At 42.8% G+C, this 19,110-nt stretch overlaps 1 protein-coding gene across 1 annotated transcript; it reads left to right on the top strand.

The window, feature by feature from the left end:
- Positions 1 to 3,999: 3,999 nt before the first annotated feature.
- On the top strand, positions 4,000 to 18,122 carry lbh.S (limb bud and heart development S homeolog). Its single transcript, XM_018264914.2, has 3 exons — positions 4,000 to 4,220; positions 9,611 to 9,707; positions 16,026 to 18,122. Exons 1-3 carry the CDS (start codon positions 4,195 to 4,197, stop codon positions 16,209 to 16,211), a joined length of 309 nt encoding a protein of 102 aa, XP_018120403.1. The 5' UTR covers positions 4,000 to 4,194; the 3' UTR covers positions 16,212 to 18,122.
- Positions 18,123 to 19,110: the final 988 nt, after the last annotated feature.

The following is a 19,110-nucleotide window of genomic DNA, read 5'->3' on the forward strand; positions in this document are numbered from 1 at the left end:
TCTCAGACTGTTAACCCACAGACGGCCACATTGCTGTGACCTAAACTGGGCCAGAAGTGGATTCTGATCTAAGGTGACCATAACGTTGCAATGAGACAACATAACATTTGTCAAGAAATCTAATTATGCAGATGTTTTGTGTAATAGAATTTTAGTGCACTGTGGTTCTTAATATCTATATGGTACAATATCCTTATAGACAGCGCTTAGCAATGTCACATGACTCTTACATCTTATTATAAATAACAACGTATCCCCTGTTGTAAAACATGAGGATATTCAAACTCTTTTTTTGTGTTCCATGAAATGTGTAAAGTGATCGAACTGGGACCCCAGGGCCCCACCAGAAGACCTTTGATCAAGGGCCCACTCTCAGTACTATTATAAGATGCCATAGAAACTCATTATTTCGTGGGCTGGTGGGGAGCTGATTGGGCCTCTCTGTACTTGAAATGCCAGGGCTTATTTTGTCTCCCAATCCAGACCTGGTTATGCCTTATTAGGGATACACCGAATCAACTATTTTGGATTCGGCCGCACCCTGGAATCCTTCATGAAAGATTCGGCCGAATAACGAACCGAATCCAAATCCTAGTTTGCAAATTAGGTACATTATCCCTCATAATACATGAGTGATACTCAGAGTTCCCTGTATAACTCAGCCTGCAGCCTTGTGTCTTTATATGGTCACAGAACCCCTCAGTGACTTCTAATATCCTTATCATTTACAGTAGGGGGTACATTATCCCTTATAATAAATGAGTGATACTCAGAGTTCCCTGTATAACTCAGCCTGCAGCCTTGTGCCTTTATATGGTCACAGAACCCCTCAGTGACTTCTAATATCCTTATCATTTACAGTAGGGGGTACATTATCCCTTATAATAAATGAGTGATACTCAGAGTTCCCTGTATAACTCAGCCTGCAGCCTTGTGCCTTTATATGGTCACAGAACCCCTCAGTGACTTCTAATATCCTTATCGTTTACAGTAGGGGGTACATTATCCCTTATAATAAATGAGTGATACTCAGAGTTCCCTGTATAACTCAGCCTGCAGCCTTGTGCCTTTATATGGTCACAGAACCCCTCAGTGACTTCTAATATCCTTATCGTTTACAGTAGGGGGTACATTATCCCTTATAATAAATGAGTGATACTCAGAGTTCCCTGTATAACTCAGCCTGCAGCCTTGTGTCTTAATATGGTCACAGAACAACCCCTCAGTGACTTCTAATATCCTTATCATTTACAGTAGGGGGTACATTATCCCTTATAATACATGAGTGATACTCAGAGTTCCCTGTATAACTCAGCCTGCAGCCTTGTGCCTTTATATGGTCACAGAACCCCTCAGTGACTTCTAATATCCTTATCATTTACAGTAGGGGGTACATTATCCCTTATAATACATGAGTGAAACTCAGAGTTCCCTGTATAACTCAGCCTGCAGCCTTGTGCCCCATCACTGACTTCTAATATCCTTATCATTTACAGTAGGGGGTACATTATCCCTTATAATAAATGAGTGATACTCAGAGTTCCCTGTATAACTCAGCCTGCAGCCTTGTGCCTTTATATGTCACAGAACAACCCCTCAGTGACTTAGGGATGCACCGAATCCAGGATTTGGTTTGGGATTCGGCCAGGATTCGGCCTTTTTTTTCGGCCAGCCTTGTGCCTTTATATGGTCACAGAACAACCCCTCAGTGACTTCTAATATCCTTATCATTTACAGTAGGGGGTACATTATCCCTTATAATACATGAGTGATACTCAGAGTTCCCTGTATAACTCAGCCTGCAGCCTTGTGCCTTTATATGGTCACAGAACCACTCACTGACTACTAATATCCTTATCATTTACAGTAGGGGGTACATTTATAAAGAAAGAATTGTTCAGTGTACCTTCCTAAAAAAGCAATACGTTTTCCGAACGAAAGAGGTGTGATTACCAAAATAATGTGTTATAGAAATGAAAAGAAGTAAAACCCCTCTCTATTCAATTGACCACCAATTAAAGAAAATTCAAGTATTAGTGCAGCAGTGTCAGAGTTTATTAACAGTTTCGTTAACGGTTACTAACCCAGTGTTGCTTCAATTATTGGGCAGCCATTGCTGGGTTACCCAATAAAGTGGTATGTGCTAGGTGCTAATAATTCATTAGCAATTAAAAATCATGTAACAGGATTGATTAATTAAGAAGTTAACTTAAATAACCAGGATTAAATTGACCCAGGTGAGATTAAAGTTAATTCATTATTATATATCACACATTACTTTTTAACAGTTAATCAGTTATTTACAATCTTCTATAATGAATGGATTTTAATGTGTGATATATAATAATGAATTAACTTTAATCTCACCTGGGTCAATTTAATCCTGGTTATTTAAGTTAACTTCTTAATTTCATTTGAAGCACTAGCACTTTATAGCACAATATTAATCAATCCTGTTACATGATTTTTAATTGCTAATGAATTATTAGCACCTAGCACATAGCACTTTATTGGGTAACCCAGCAATGGCTGCCCAATAATTGAAGCAACACTGGGTTAGTAACCGTTAACGAAACTGTTAATAAACTCTGACACTGCTGCACTAATACTTGAATTTTCTTTAATTGGTGGTCAATTGAATAGAGAGGGGTTTTACTTCTTTTCATTTCTATAACACAGTAGGGGGTACATTATCCCTTAATGCCATTATATGGTCATAGAACCCACCAGTGACATCTAATTAGGGATGCATCGAATCCAGGATTTGGTTCAGGATTCGGGCGGAACCGAATCCGATTCCTAATTTGCATAAAAAAAAGTCACAAAACAAGGAAGTAAAAAATGTTTCCCCCTTCCCACCCCTAATATGCATATGCAAATTAAGATTCGGTTTGGTATTCGGCTGAATCTTTCACAGAGGATTCGGGGGTTCGGCCGAATCCAAAATAGTGCATTCGGTGCATCCCTACATCTAATATCATTTACAGTAGGGGCTACATTATCCCTTATAATGGCCTTACATAAAAGAACTTCTTAAGGGAAGCATTGCCAATATGGGGGGGGGGGGAGTCCAGTGTGGGTCTGATTTAGCCAGTTGATGGCTGCCTTAGAGAAAGGGTCTGTGCCATAGAGCTTACAATCAAAGTCTGGGTGCATGAGGCACAGCAAGATAAGTCAGTTTCCCCAAGGTCACACACAGAGGACACAGGAATGAAATCGAGGACCCCGAGGATTTAGTTAGCGATGAGGGGCCCCTGGCATTGCAGAAGGGAGGGATTACATAAAATAGTGATGTCATGATATAAAAGCAGTTTTTAATTTATAGAGAGACAGGGAGGGGGTTGTGCTGTTAACCTATTCCCCACCACCTCCCATGGAATTCACTTCTTTTGCAAGTGAAACTCTCCTGTTCCGGATAAATCTGTTGGTCTCCAGAACATTCTAGTCCAGACCAACCCCCCTCCCAATGCTGAAAATTCTTGAAGGTCCTGATCTAGATTATTCAAGGGACTAAAAATCCTCCCCCCATCTAGGGTTGGGCCACCTGGCTGGTATTTTACTGGCCGCCCGGTATTAATTAGGGTTGATCCCAATGTTATTAATTGGGTAAATAAATATATAGGAAGGCAGGTAGTTTTTTGGAGAATAATGCTGACAGGTTCTCCCAGTGGCACCAGTGAGGGAATGTAGAGAGAGAAAAGACAAAGGGCAAGTGTGGGGCTTAAAGCTGTACATTACAGAACAAAGAGAAACAGGCTGAATGGAAGAGGGGGGGAGGGAGAGAATTAGAGGGAGAGTGCAGAATGCAGGTGATTGCGATCTCTGGACTCTGATTGGCTGAGAGAGGATGAGTGAGCGTGAATATTCAGCGCCTACAACCCCGAGCACATTGTATCCAGGGGATGAGCAGCCAACATACACCCATTCATGTTTTCTACTGACGTCAAAGGGGCTGGGCGTGGCGCCAGTGAAACACGCCCCCTATGTTATATAAGGCAGTGCGGCGGCGCTGGTAGAGGCAGAGAAGGTCCGGTGCGCAGCTTTGTGCGACTTTCTTTGCTGTCGGGGGGAAGGATCTGCCTGGGACGCGACCGCTACTTGTTCTGTTGCTCCTGCAAGTTCATCAGAGCAGCCTGCGATTTTCATTGTTGGGATTCCTTTAAAGCAAGCAGTTTGGCAGCTCCTCTGGACTTCATGTCTGTATTTTATCCCATTCACTGGTGAGTACTGACAGTTGGTGGCAATGAAACAAACTACCAGCCTTGATGCCCTTCTCCTCTGGTTATTATTATTGAGATTATTATTGAGATGATATTGCAGTCATACTCTTGTCTTGGGCCAGGGCTAATCTTTCCCTGCTCCAGGGATACTTGGTCTCATATATTGTTCCCTGGATGAAGCCAAAAGCCTTCACTTTTTCCTATACATCAATTCTCTCCTGGAGAAGGGGTTATTGGATTAATGATAAATCTGGGGGTAGATTCTCCTCTATATGAATGTCCCTGCTGGAGTTTAAAGGCTGTCAATGCCCCAAGCTGACTATCTTTTTATATTGTTCATTGGAAGTTATCCCCAGACTGGCATATGTCTATCCATGGGCATCTGATAACTGGGAATACCCTCTGTTTAGAATTTTGTGTTAATTTTGCCTTTGGGGAGGGGTCATTTCAATTCCTCTTGCGAATCAGTCAAACGCTTTGTTCTTCTTACGACAAGGGTAACTTTACAGCATAAAAATACCAGCCTCTCCAACTTTTTATCTTCTGCACTACAGTTCCCAGCATGCCCTGACGGCCTTGAGACCTGCAACCTCGATGTGTTATTAAAGGAGACGTATTGTGTTAAAAATAAGAATGTACCGGTGCATTTTACTCCTTTAGATATAAAAGAATTTTGCTTAAAAAAAGTAGTGTTTTAGGCTGATTTATTGAATATTTCTGCAAAAACCCTAATAATCCCTCTCTTCCACTTTCTGCTCCCTGAATTCCCAGGCTGTGCAGGCGAGCCGGCGGCTCTCAGTACTGTAGGACGAGAACCAATCAGCAGCTAGCATGACCTGATAGGGAACTGAAGCCTGTCTGTGCTTGTGTGACTGCAGGGCTGTGATTGGCTGTCCCCCTCCTACTGTGCTTCTGGAAGGGACTGTTAGGACACGCCCACCCCTCATTTGAAACACACAGGGACCAGAGAACATCTATAGGGAGCTCCAATAAAGGGGCTATTTTTAAAGATATAAATTTTTAGCACCATGTAAAAGCAACACCATATATTACTTATAATTGCCTACAAAATTAGTTTTTTTTTCATTTATCCTAAATGTCTCCTTTAAACTTCTCCCCTCTATCCCATTCGAAATTGGCACAATTTTAGTTCTACAGTCTCATTGTATGTATATTTAAAGGGACCATATTATAACACTTCCCAAGTCTCTCTATTCGCAGCTGTGGGTTAAAGTCCCTAGAACGGAATGCGGACTGTTGTGCTGTCTCCTTAGCAACGCCACCTCTAGGTTCGAGCGCACACATTTTCCATGATAGAATTGTACATGACTTTGCAGAGCTCCTTATGCATTAAAGAGGCGGCCATTCATTGGGAGAAACCATTCACAAGCCGACAGCGAAGCAAGTCTCCACCCGTAGCCTTCATTCACAAAAATCCCCAAATGGCTTAAAGAGGCAGCTAAAAACAAACCCAGACACTAGATGTACATATTTGGGTATAGACACACAGGTGAATCATATTTTGATTGCATCCTCTTAAGAAGTTGCGTGTGTGTCTGCAGCTAATTACTTCCATTGTCTGAATCCTCAATCCAATTTTTTACCCTGATGTTGAGCTTTAGGTCCCCCTGTTCATTTCTTCATCAGGCAGCTGGGGATGCTGGTAATTAATGTCTTCTAAAGGATGAGGAATTAAGTCTGATTCTTTGTCAGTAGATCGGTGATCTGACCTTGTTACTAAATCCAAACGAATTGCAGCACTGTCTCCTGTGCACAGTATTCGTATTAATAGCGAAAAGGGCATTTGTGCCTTTAAATCTTCAAGGTGGGGATTGGCATAGGGTAGGCTTCAGCTACTGTTGAACTGCACCTTGAGACACTCCGAGCTAAAGGGAGCTGAGAGTTGTAGTTCAGTAACAGCTGCAGGGTGACTTTTACCCTAAGGGTCAGGCCACACAAGCAGATTCGGGGAGATTAGTCGCTCCAGCTACAAATCTTCTTTGGGGCGACAATCTCCTCGAACTGCCTTCCCCCTGCCCTCCGCTGGCTAAAATGAAAATCACCTGGTGGAAGGCACACGCGGCGCTTCGTTTTCCAAAGTCGCCCAAAGTTGCCTCACGAGGAAAGAGATTGTCGCCCCGAAGAAGAGATCTCCCCAAATCTGCTCGTGTGGCCAGACTGGCAGAAATCACACTAAACATTGTCTGTGTGGCACAATCGAGTAGAACCATCCCATCAGGCTTAGTCACTAGGCTCTAGCTGGCTCAAGGAAATGTTTACTTAGGGCTTTGTGTAGTGAATAGTCATCTGATGAGGGATTTTTTTGGTACATTTTTGCATAATCCCTGTATAGATAACTGTCACAGGCGGCTTTGTATCAGCAGCGCTGGTATTTAGGGCTCAGTGAAGGGGAAATTCACTCAAAAGGATGCAATCTTGCAGACAATCTTAAACAATTGTTTTTTCTTCGTTACTATTTTTGTACTAGTTTTCACTCTTTAACACTATTCAGTCCCTCTGTAACTGTCATGGGAAAACATGTTTTTTTTTTTTTTTCAAAATGAATCAGTTAATAGTGCTGCTCCAGCAGAATTCTGCACTGAAATCCATTTTTCAAAAGAGCAAACCGATTTTGTTATATTCAATTTTGAAATCTGACATGGGGCTAGACATATTGTTAATTTCCCAGCTGCCACAGTCATGTGACTTGTGCTCTGATAAACTTCAATCAATCTTTACTGCTGTACTGCAAGTTGAAGTGATATCACCCCCTCCCCCCCCCCCCAGCAGCCTAACAAAAGAACAATGAAGAAGGTAACCAGATAGCAGCTCCCTGGAAAATGTAAGAGCAACAATCAATAGTAAAAGCCAAGTCCCTCAGAGACTGATTCAGTTACATTAAGTTGAAGAAATAACAGCCTGCAGGAAAGTAGTACCATCCTAAAGTGCAGGCACAAGTCAGATGACTGGGGCAGCTGGGAACCTGACAAAATGTCTAGCCCCATGTCAGATTTCAAAATCGAATATAAAAAAAATCTGTTTGCTCTTTTGAGAAATGGATTTCAGTGCAGAATTCTGCTGGAGTAGCACTATTAACTGATTCATTTTGAAAAAAAACATGTTTTCCCATGACAGTATCCCGTTAAATCGGAGGCCGCAGTCTAGTTAAAAGCTTTATCAACCCTAGCAATAATGCATTCGTCCTAATTATTCCAAGGCAGGACACATAGCAACCAGCTTAAATGCCAGTCTGGAAAGCTTTGAAACGGAGACGAGCAATTGAAAGTTTGGTTTGCTTTCAGACTGCTGCCTATATCTTACCAAAAAGTTAAGTTTAAACTTCCGCTTCAAGGTTCCTGTAAGTGCTTTGTTAAGCAGGGAGACCGCGTTATAATTAGCTGCTGCACCTTTCGCTTTCACACGAGAGCCGCGCAATTGCAAGGAATTATTCCACAGGAATTATGTAAAATCATTTTCCAACATTTAATATTCCCTGTAGAACCAGATGTGCATCTTCAGCGTACGGCTCCATAAGGCAGATTTACATAATACAACTGCGCTGCTGCTGCAAAGGTTGGATGTGGATAACTGCTCATAGTGCCATAGACTATTCTGTGCTACTCTCAGCTGTTTAAAGTCAGTGATTGGTCTAAAGCAGGTTTGTCCAACCGGTGAGCAACATTCAGAAGTAAAAGGAGTTGGGGAGCAACACGAACATGAAAAATATTCCCAGGGTGCCAAATAAGTGCCGTGATTGGCCATTTTGCAGCCTCTATGTGGATTTTTAACCTACATTGGGGCTCTGTTTGGCAGTGCACCTGTTTTTTATGTAACCAGAATGTGCCTCCAAGCCTGGAATTTAAAAATAAGCTCCTGCTTTGAGGCCGCTGGGAGCAACATCCAAGGGGTTGGGGAGCGACATATTACGCACAAGCCACTGGTTGGGGATCACTGGTCTAAAGCTATTCATAGAGAGACCTGATCTTGTTGCTATAATAATAATAATACCATATTTGCCTGATTTGGGCACCCTAGTAACTGTTAGCCCGCGACAGAGCCATGCTGACCCCTTGGGACCCAGTGCCGTCCTCTACAATACATTTTGGCTGCATGCGAAGGCAATACGTTTCCAATATTCCAGGACAGTATCGACCTGTGTTATAAAATGGGCATCGACGTTTGACCTGTGTTTTAATCCGCACCACAACATAAAAATCCCCATAAAATGCTTATAAAATCACTTTAAGGCAATTTCTTTAAGTGCCGATAAATGCCGTGTAGCCTAGAGCAGACGGCGGAAGTTCTCTGTACAGTTAGTGTGTGGGTTTGTTTTTCATATTTTCCACTTATGCAGAGGAACCGATGTCATGCCAGGCTGTGACTTGTATCTGCTCAACAGCTTAGGCAACAATCCCCTGCTTGCTTTCTTCTTTGTACAAGGAAATTCCCCTGCACCCACTTCCCCTTTCATTATTCACATTTCCCTGATCCCTGTCCATGAAAACTTCCCCCTCGTTGGTTACTGTCCGGCATTGTACTTTATTGTATCGGGTCTCTCTGTGATACTATGTTGCTGTGAAAATTGGTTCCTTTAGGGTAAAGGCTAAGGATGCACCAAATCCACTGTTTTGGATTCGGCCAAACCCTTCGCGAAAGATTTGGCCGAATACAAAACCCAAATTTGCATATGCAAATTAGGGGTGGGAAGGGGAAAATATTTTTAACTTCCTTGTTTTGTGACAGTCACACAATTTCCCTCCCTGCCCCTAATTTGCATATGCAAATTTGGATTTGGTTCGGCTGTGCAGAAGGATTCGGCTGAATCCGAATCCTGCTGAAAAAGGCCGAATCCTGGATTCGGTGCATCCCTAGTAAGGGCACACAGGGAGATTAGTCGCCCCAGCGACAAATCTCCTTTTCTTCGCGGCGACTAATCTCCCCGAACTGCCTCCCGCCGACTAGAATGTAAATCGCCTGCGGGATGGCAATTGGTATGATTTGTTTTCCGAAGTTGCCTGAGGTTGCGTCACGAGGAAACGTCAGGCGACTTTGGAAAAGCAAGTGCCATCCCGCCGTCTATTTACATTTTAGCCGGTGGGAGGCACTTCGGGGAGATTAGTCACCCGAAGAGACTATTTATCACCGGGCGATTAAATCTCCCCAAATCTGAGCGTGTGTCTCTGCCCTTATTATGCGAATTCATCAGAGTTGGACCATGTTTTGGGTTTTTGCAGTGACTGTTGAAGGGGGTCAATACAAGCCCATGGCACTCTGGAATAGAGGCGATGCATATTGTTCTGGTGACGTTATCCCTTCATGTTACCGTTTCCAGATAATCATTTTTTTCTTTTTTGGGTACATTTTTAACACTCTGCTCTTGTTTCTTTCAGCACTGATTATCTGAGATCTGCTGAGATGACAGAAGTAATAATGAACACTCCGTCCATGGATGAAATTGGATTAAGCCCTCGCAAAGATTCCTATCAGGTAGGTTACTGAATTCACTGGCTGGTGACGGTCAGGGAAAGAAATTCAGATCCCTAAGGAATGAGACTTCTGTCATTGTGTACCTGTTATACCTGCGTACAGCTTTGTTTCTCCCCTAAAATAACCCCTGTCTTCATTAAGGCTATAGCTTGTTGTGTGCCCAGAACTTTCCTTCTCTGTATATTCATATTTATATTTTATTAGATGCTCCGCATTTCTTGCCTCAGCTGAGGTTAAGGTTTAGTCACGCAGCACTTGCACTAGGCATCAATATATGGTGTTCTTAGAGCATAGACTTGCTGTATGGCAACTCCCTTTCCTGGGCATAATGAAATCCTTGTTCTGGGAACACAAAATGACAAGCTCTCCTACTTTCTTATCTAACAGGAAAGTCTATTGATAAAAATGTTTCGTTTTCAAGTTACGGCAATTATCGTGATGCGGAAGCTCGCAACTGCTCACACTTGTCTTTCTGGTTTCACTGATGATTGATCAGTCTGACCTTACTCACCCCTTCCATTTCTATCAAAGCATATGGTGATTGCACGACATGCTTTAACCTTCAGGGTGTTAAATGCATTTGTGATAATCCGATTTTCTCAGGGCGTCTCACCCCAAATCTCCTAACTGGCCTTCAGACTGGGCCCCCTTAGCTCATAACAAGGTTACAGATATATAGAAACATTGGGGTAACTGTCACCCTGCTATAGTTCCAGGGGTACCCAGGGCACAAATAAACACTCACCCCAAATCTCCGACTAACTGACCTTCAGGCTGGGCCCCCATAGCTCATAACAAGGTTACAGATATATAGAAACATTGGGGTGTCCCCCTGCTATAGTTCCAGGGGTACCCAGGGCACAAATAAGCACTCACCCCAAATCTCCCCCTAACTGGCCTTCAGACTGGGCCCCCTTAGCTCATAACAAGGTTACAGATATATAGAAACATTGGGGTAACAGTCACCCTGCTATAGTTCCAGGGGTACCCAGGGCACAAATAAGCACTCACCCCAAATCTCCCCCCTAACTGGCCTTCAGACTGGGCCCCCTTAGCTCATAACAAGGTTACAGATATATAGAAACATTGGGGTAACAGTCACCCTGCTATAGTTCCAGGGGTACCCAGGGCACAAATAAGCACTCACCCCAAATCTCCCCCCTAACTGGCCTTCAGACTGGGCCCCCTTAGCTCATAACAAGGTTACAGATATATAGAAACATTGGGGTAACAGTCACCCTGCTATAGTTCCAGGGGTACCCAGGGCACAAATAAGCACTCACCCCAAATCTCCCCCCTAACTGGCCTTCAGACTGGGCCCCCTTAGCTCATAACAAGGTTACAGATATATAGAAACATTGGGGTAACAGTCACCCTGCTATAGTTCCAGGAGTACCCAGGGTACAAATAAACACTCACTCCATGTCTCATCCTAATTGTCCATATATTCCTTACATTCGCATTTCTGACACTCAGATTACTGCAAGGCTTTACGTTTTTGTCTGACGCATTTTTAAAAAAACCTTTTTGTGGTTCCGTATTGAGCTCGGCCCTAGCACTAAAAGCTACTGGCCCCCATATTGCTGTTATCGCTCTTTTCACACTTTATAGAAATCTATGTACGTCATTCCAGTGAGGTGCCAATCTAACCCCGTTAGTGATAATCGCTCACTTGTGTATGAAGAGGCTTGTGGCCAAGAAAATCACTAAGAATTCACCTTTTCCTTGATTTTTTTTTTTTAATCTGAATGATCATCATCATCATCTAAATGATAGGAATTGATTAGGAAAATTGATAGGAATCCTGTGTATGAGTTTGTTGTCTTTATCAGGCTTTTACGTCTGTTAGAACATTACTTCTTATATCCCGTTTTGATGAGCTGCAAGTGTTTAGGATATACATCAAAGTTTCAACACCCACTATGAGAGAGACTGTCATTCTACATTTACACTAATTAATTCGATTTTCACTGATTGCAAAGTATATTTATAAATGGAATTTCTGCTGAAAGCAACATTTGTTTTATCGGTTTCTGTTTTATGTTTTGACCCCTGGAACAGTATACCAGAAGCCTGAACTTCTGCTACTTTCTTTTAAGGGCCAAACTGGAGAGCAGAAAGGGATAAATACTCATTTTGATTGCAATTGTACAAAACTTTAAAACTGCTGCCGTGTAATGAAATATGCCTTTGATTTGCTTTCAAAGCTGGGTGCAGTTTCCAATTAAAGCAATTGATTTATAGAAAAAATGGCTGAGGGCCATAAGATCCACAGATCTGTGTTCCTCTCTAAACACACAAGTGAGATGCCCATGGAGATTGCCTATTGGCCAATCAGTGCAGGTGAAATCTGTCTGTGACTGTGTGTGTGTTGGTTGCACATAGAAAGTTAGGTTGAGTTAACAAAACAAATCTTTAGATATATAAATAATGTAATGGTGGCCATACACGTTTTTCTTTCCCTCACGACTAACATTAGTGCGATCAGCCGAATCCTTCTAATTATCATGAGGTTAGTGGGAATCAAACGATTGTGCTCTGATCAGTCAGGTTAGAAGATTTTCATCGGTCACAGTAAAATGCATTGAGTGTCCCGTTGTTTGCAGAGCCAAGCAAGCAGCTACCCACAGTTTTCCTGGCTTCAACTAGATATCGCTTGAAATTAACTTTTTAGTTGATGGACAAATCTTACATTTAGTGCCGAGACACACGCAAAGATTCTGGGAGATTTAGTCGCCCGGAGACTAATCACCTCTTCTTCGGGCGACTAATCTCCCCAAACTGCCTTCCCAATGGCTAGAATCTAAATTGCAGCAGGATGGCACTGAATGCTTCGTTTAACGAAGTTGCCTCACGAGGAAACTTCGGGCGACTTTGGAAAATGAAGCGCTGCAAGTGCCATGATTTCGATTCTAGCCGGTGGGAATTGGGGAGATCCCCGAATCTTTGCGTGTGTCTCTGCCCTTTAAGTTTTTTTTTTTTAGTATAAGCTTGGTCTTACAATAACAAAGATCTTTTACAAATCTTATAATCTATAGCCACCTTTATTATAGGGACAGGGCTGTTAAGGTTTTGATTTTGGTTTCCTGGACCATATGGGTGCTTAATTCCTATCACACCCTGGGCTCATTAGTAGAGCTGCACTAGACATGGTAGAAAGCCTTTGGAGTTTGGAACCTTGAGTTGTACACCAGTCTCTTGCTTTAATGGCTTTTTGGACAATAATTGCCTGACAAGTAACCAGCAGGGTCAAGGCGATTGCCATTACAGCCAAAGCAGCATTTCCCCACTTGCCAAGTTGGAAGCTGCATGGGTGGCATAACACTGGTAGTGAAGCTTAGTGCCACGGCCCAAATAATTTGGCACAGCAGCTAGAAACAGATTAATTGGCATTGACGTTTCCAGGATTTTTGCTTTTGTCCTCAGTAGCACAGACAAATGGTGCAGGGGAATGTCTGCACATCTTACATGAATGTGTACATATGGACGGTACAAACCAGCTGTGCAAGTGGTGGCAGACTTGCATCCTGATCCTTGGCTCTATAGAGACCCATTGCGAGTGGCTGATAGAGTGCTTGCTTATAGGGCAGCAGTCTATAAGCTTTAGTTTCCTACTAATACACTGTTAAGCAGTTTAGTATTTTTCTTTAAAAGAAAATAGTGATTTGGTATCTATTTTGGTATCTGTAGTTCATAAAACAGTCACTATTGAGCAAATGTGAATAAAGACCAGTTCTCCATAAGCAGAGACTGATGGCTGGAAAGTCTTCTGGCAAAGGGACAGTTTGGATGAATTGCGAAATAACAGACCTGCTTATTGGGGCAGACTCCAAACTGTATTCTAAGTTTAGCCAGAGACCCTTGTGTTTGGGAACAGCTCTCAGCCTGTCCGGAACATCCGCGCAGCTCTAGGCAATCGAGAGTTTAGTGACCACCGGCTGAACAACTTCTTGATTTTCCTACCAATTGGCTATAATTATCTTTGAAGGGAAAATAGATGCACTTTAGCATGTGCCGCTGCAATGTCCAGCCTGTTTGCTGGGAAAGATGGGATTTGTTGTTCATATCAAAGCTCATATTAAGGAATGCAATGGAAGAATTACTTATTTTATAATAATTGGGTTTGGTGTTTGTATTATCAGCATGAACCGGGTGCATGAGGCTCTGATGCCTTATTATTCAAGTTCTTAGTGAGAGCTGTCCTATTTCTCCTCTCAGGTGAGCCCTGTTCTTCGCTGTAACAGTAAAGATTATTTTCCTCTTAAATAAATGATTTTTGTTTCTCATTAGCAGTGTCTCACTTGACTCCCTACTGCGTCCCATTCCGTGCATCGATACGGTGTTTGCTTATGTTTGTCAGCCTGACAATGGGCCCTAGAGTGTCAGCTGGATGTTCTGGCACTGGCTGTGGAAATGTTCTTGTATCTCACCGTGTCACATTCAGGTCACCAGCCGGCATGGGCAAATGCTGATAAAGCTGCCCAAATCCGTGACCTTTTCCTCGTGGTTATACTATCAGCCTCCTGTCTGGGGTAACGCGAGACAAACCTGCTTCTGACAAAAGGGCCAATCGAACGTACTGTAACCCAATCCAGATTTCTCAGATTGTGCCGTCTGAGTGACACCCTTGTTTTTATAACTTGTGTTGATGTTGCAGAACTACAACTGTCGGCATGCCTTGAAGGTTTATGGGTTTATTTGCTGTCTTGCAAGGTTAAGAATCCATGAGCTAGAGCTTGACCAATCAGATATTTGCTTGAGCAGCACTAAAGAAATAAGAGATGCGGCAGTAGAGCAAGAACACTCTCAGTCCAGATATTGCTGAAGTATTGACTTCCAGCACCCCCAATACACATGAATATCTGGAGTCCAATCACAGCTCTAAAGGGGCTGATGTACAGCTTTAATTATGGGGTAACTGTCACCCTGCTGCTACTTTAACCAGCCCTGTCCATTCTGCACTCTGAGATCGTTAGTACAGTAAAGTGGGTTTGACTTCTCCGTGGTAATGACCATTACAACATCTTTGGTTTTGCTCCGGAAAATATGACTCGTGGAAAAAAAACTGACCTAACAAATCAGCATTTTTGTTTAAACTTTATACTGTTGCTTGGAAAATATGATCTCCATTTTATTATTTTTAGAATCCTGTTTTTGCCAAGTACACGAATTCAGTGCTCGTGAGCAGTCTGAACGTTTGCTAGAATCGACAGCAGGCAGAACACTGCTGTATATGTATTAATATATTTCATACAGGACTAAACATGGGTTAAATACACATTGGCTGGTGTTCTGCCTGCTGTAGATTCTGGGCTGTCAGGCAGTGAAGACTAGCTTTAGCCTTGCCAAAACTAGCCTTCAACCATAGCTCATAAATTGGCTGCAGATATATAGAAACATTGGGGTAACAGTCACCCTGCTATAGTTCCAGGGGTACCCAGGGTACAAATAAGCACTCACCCCAAATCTCCCCCTAACTGGCCTTCAGGCTGGGCCCCCTTAGCTCATAACAAGGTTACAGATATATAGAAACATTGGGGTAACAGTCACCCTGCTATAGTTCCAGGGGTACCCAGGGTACAAATAAGCACTCACCCCAAATCTCCCCCTAACTGGCCTTCAGGCTGGGCCCCCTTAGCTCATAACAAGGTTACAGATATATAGAAACATTGGGGTAACAGTCACCCTGCTATAGTTCCAGGGGTACCCAGGGCACAAATAAGCACTCACCCCAAATCTCCCCCTAACTGGCCTTCAGGCTGGACCCCCCTTAGCTCATAACAAGGTTACAGATATATAGAAACATTGGGGTGTCACCCTGCTATAGTTCCAGGGGTACCCAGGGTACAAATAAGCACTCACCCAAAATCTCCCCCTAACTGGCCTTCAGGCTGGGCCCCCTTAGCTCATAACAAGGTTAGATATATAGAAACATTGGGGTAACAGTCACCCTGCTATAGTTCCAGGGGTACCCAGGGCACAAATGCAAATGTCACCCTTGACTTCAAGCTCGAATTCTAAGTGTATCAAGTAGTGTAAATAGGAGATCTGCAAAATCCTACCCTAACTACCTTTCAGACTAATCCTTGCTTCCATTGGTCCTGGGCCCCCCACAGGTGGGACAGTTTGGGTTCCTCTGGTCTAGTTAGGAATGTTAGGCTGGTTAGTAGTAAAAAGGGTGTGTCCGGTAATTAATGCTTCAGATAAGTCTTTTCTATGATCTAAAGCAGTAGAAGGGCCGGCTGTTGGTCGTAGAATGTATTGATGCCAGTCAGATGTTTTCTTGATGTAAATTTTTTATCTCTTCCTTTCCTGCAGATTTTTCCAGACCCTTCAGATTTTGAGCGATGCTGCAAGCTGAAGGACAGACTCCCCTCCATCGTAGTAGAACCCACAGAAGGAGACGTGGAGAGCGGGGAGCTGAGGTGGCCCCCGGAAGAGTTTGTGGTAGATGAAGACAAAGAAATCACTTGTGATCAAACAAAGAAAGAGAACGAGCAGTAACGGAGATGTTGCCACCAGTTTAAACCTATTGTCGCTTGGAGCAAGAGGGAACGGCAAATGGCTTGACTAAGACTTGGTTAGGGATGCTTTTGTTAAAGATGACAAATTCAAAGATGCACCTGCAAGATTTTTTCTTTTCATTCTGTTTTTCTCGTGAGAAATAACGCAGCCTTCGGTGTGACGAGAAGCAGGAAATTTGAGAAATGTTTGCTTTGTTTTTTTCTAAATTACTTAGAGATGTTATCTGAGCTCCTTTTCAGATATTTGAGGCAGCAGTTAAATTCAAGTAGGTTCTAAATGGCAACAAACCGAGGATCAAATGATGAGTGAGCACCAATAGAGGCGCGGTACTGATTTTCTCCAAAAGGCAAAACTCTTATCTCTCAACGTTTGGTCTCCATGTGAATCAAAGTAGGACTTCTGAAGGCTCTTCGGGGGGGGGGGGGCTGATATTGATCATAATGATTTCACTTATCACACCAAGTATGAGAATCCAGGAACCAACGGTCGTATCTTCAAGATGAAGAAGGAATATCTGTCTCCACTTGTTGGGTTGTTGTCTACAACTTTCATATCCTACCGTGCAAGACCATAAAATCATGACCGTATTTTAATTTCCGCTCTTGGATTATTGCCTAAAAAACGTATTTTCTTTTTATATCGAGCTTCCGGTCCTAATGAAGAATTTGCCTCCTGGTGTTCGCTACTTTTATACCATATGTGCCCGGAAAACCTCGTTGGCCACTATTTAGTACCGTAGTTGTGCCCATAGAGTTCGCTTCTATTGTCCCAGACCTTTTTACAGTTATGCACCTTTTTTTTTCTGTGTGTGTGTGCGCATGAAAGGATTGTGGTCACATCTTTTGTCAGTAAAAATCCAACAACAAAATGTCATTTTAAAACCTTCGCTTAACTGCGATGACTTTGGGGATGAAGAATGAGTAAGATCGGGAGCATCAAAGGATAGTTCCGGCCCATTATCCATGTTCACAATTAGAACCAGCCTTTTTCCTTAATTGTTTCTCTAAACCTTCCTCTGCTGAAAGGAAATTAATGCACTTTGTTAGGTGCTGGCAGAACTTGGATAAACACATCTGTCTCGCTTTTCCCGTCCCCACTGTTGAACCCTGTGCAGCCTTTTCACTGCTTCATATCAACCGGCCGCTTGATGCTTTCGCTTGTGGTTTGCACGGAGTCCATCAATATGCAAAATACCTCGGTTTCCAACGCTGGCGGCCGTGAAGGGAAGATGGCTTGGGCGCACACATCAGCCGGGTTTGTTCATGTCCGGTCCGTTGAGTCCTGAAGATACAGCAATAACTTTTGTCCGTGCTTTGAAACCGTCAAAATGTAACGCTTCTATCATGTGCGTATATATCTTGCTAGTAACGTGTGGAATGTTCTTATGGTCTCGTCCGCATCTCCAAATGGTTTGTGTCAACTTTAAAAATGAAAAGAAGTAAAAAAAAAAAGTCTCTAGGCCATTGTTTGTAATATAGAACATCTGTTCCTGTTAACGGTCTACTAATGGGGTGTAATTGTGATCCGTTGACAAGAGTCTGGGCCCTGCGCGGCCTCCATAATGGACAATAAATGTGCTCTCAGTGCTAACATTGACACAACTGTCACTTGGTAGGGATAGAAGATAACGTGTCGTGCTTTTTGGGCTCACGTGGGGAGCGCCTGCTAATGATCAGGAACCTTGTGTCTGCGTCCTTTTGTTGAGAGTATTGTATATTTCCAGTTGTTACTAATGTATCCGTGAACAAAAGCACTCCAGTACTATGTTGTATTATAGTATATATATTTCTGTAATTGTTTGAGGCTCAGGGAGAAGCTAGCTTATTTTTTTTTTCCAAACTACTTTTGTCACTGTGACAGTTGTAAATAAAAGACTGAAATTGCTTTCCACTCCTGCGCCCACTGTGGTTATTTTATTACAAAAGAAGACTGCTGGTTGGTGGCTTTAATACTTTGGGGTAAGTCCCTCTTGGGGGGGGGGGGTCTGAATCATTTGGTTCCCAACCTAAAGACCAGTTTGCAGTAGCCCGTTCTCCTCCTGCCAATGCCCATAATGCTTTGCATGTCCCATAGTTAAAGGAGAACTAAACCCTAAAAATGGAATGGCTAAAAATGCACTATTTTATATAGTGAACTTATTGCACGAGGCTAAAGTTTCAGCTTGTCAATAGCAGCAATGATCCAGGACTTCAAACTTGTCACTGGGGGTCACCATCTTGGAAAGTGTCTGTGACACTCACATGCTCAGTGGGCTCTGATTGGCTGTTGAGAAGCTAAGCTTAGGGCTCGTCACTAATTATCCAGCATAAAATGAGCTCCCCCTGTAATATAAGCTGATGCTACAGGTTTGCTGATTATTAAATTCTGATGCTAATTGCACTGGTTTCTGTGCTGCCATGTAGTAATTATGTGTATTAATTACTAATCAGCCTTATATTGTGACATTTCTATTCTATGTGTACTGTATATTGTGAGTGGCTCCCTAAGCTCCGTAAGTGACAGCAGCACAGAGCATGTGCAGTGAATCAGCAGAAAAGAAGACGAGGAGCTACTGGGGCATCTTTGGAGACTCAGATCTTTACTGCTAAAGTGCTGTGGTTGCCTCGGGCTGGTACAGAAGCACAAAACATAATGTACAACATTTCTAGCTACTTCTTTAGTTAGGCTTTACTTCTCCTTTTTAAAGGGGTCCAGGTTAACCTTCAAGTTAAACTTCAATGTGTTGGAATTCACTATTCTTAACAACTTTTGAATTGGTCTTCATAAAATTGTATAGTTTCTGATTTATTTGATATTTGAATTGTCTGCCTCTTTCCAGCTGTCAGGGGGGTTACTGACCCCAGCAGCCAAACAACTATTTCTCTGTGTGGCTACAATT

This window comes from Xenopus laevis, chromosome 5S, assembly GCF_017654675.1.
Source record: "Xenopus laevis strain J_2021 chromosome 5S, Xenopus_laevis_v10.1, whole genome shotgun sequence".
NCBI lineage: Eukaryota > Metazoa > Chordata > Amphibia > Anura > Pipidae > Xenopus > Xenopus laevis.

What these genes read in the sequence shown, in the direction of transcription:
- lbh.S (XM_018264914.2), top strand. Translation starts at nt 4,195, where the DNA reads ATGTCTGTATTTTATCCCATTCACTG. An exon ending in GTATTTTATCCCATTCACTG is followed by an intron (nt 4,221 to 9,610) that starts GTGAGTACTGAC and finishes TGTTTCTTTCAG; the next exon opens with CACTGATTATCTGAGATCTG. An exon ending in CTCGCAAAGATTCCTATCAG is followed by an intron (nt 9,708 to 16,025) that starts GTAGGTTACTGA and finishes CCTTTCCTGCAG; the next exon opens with ATTTTTCCAGACCCTTCAGA.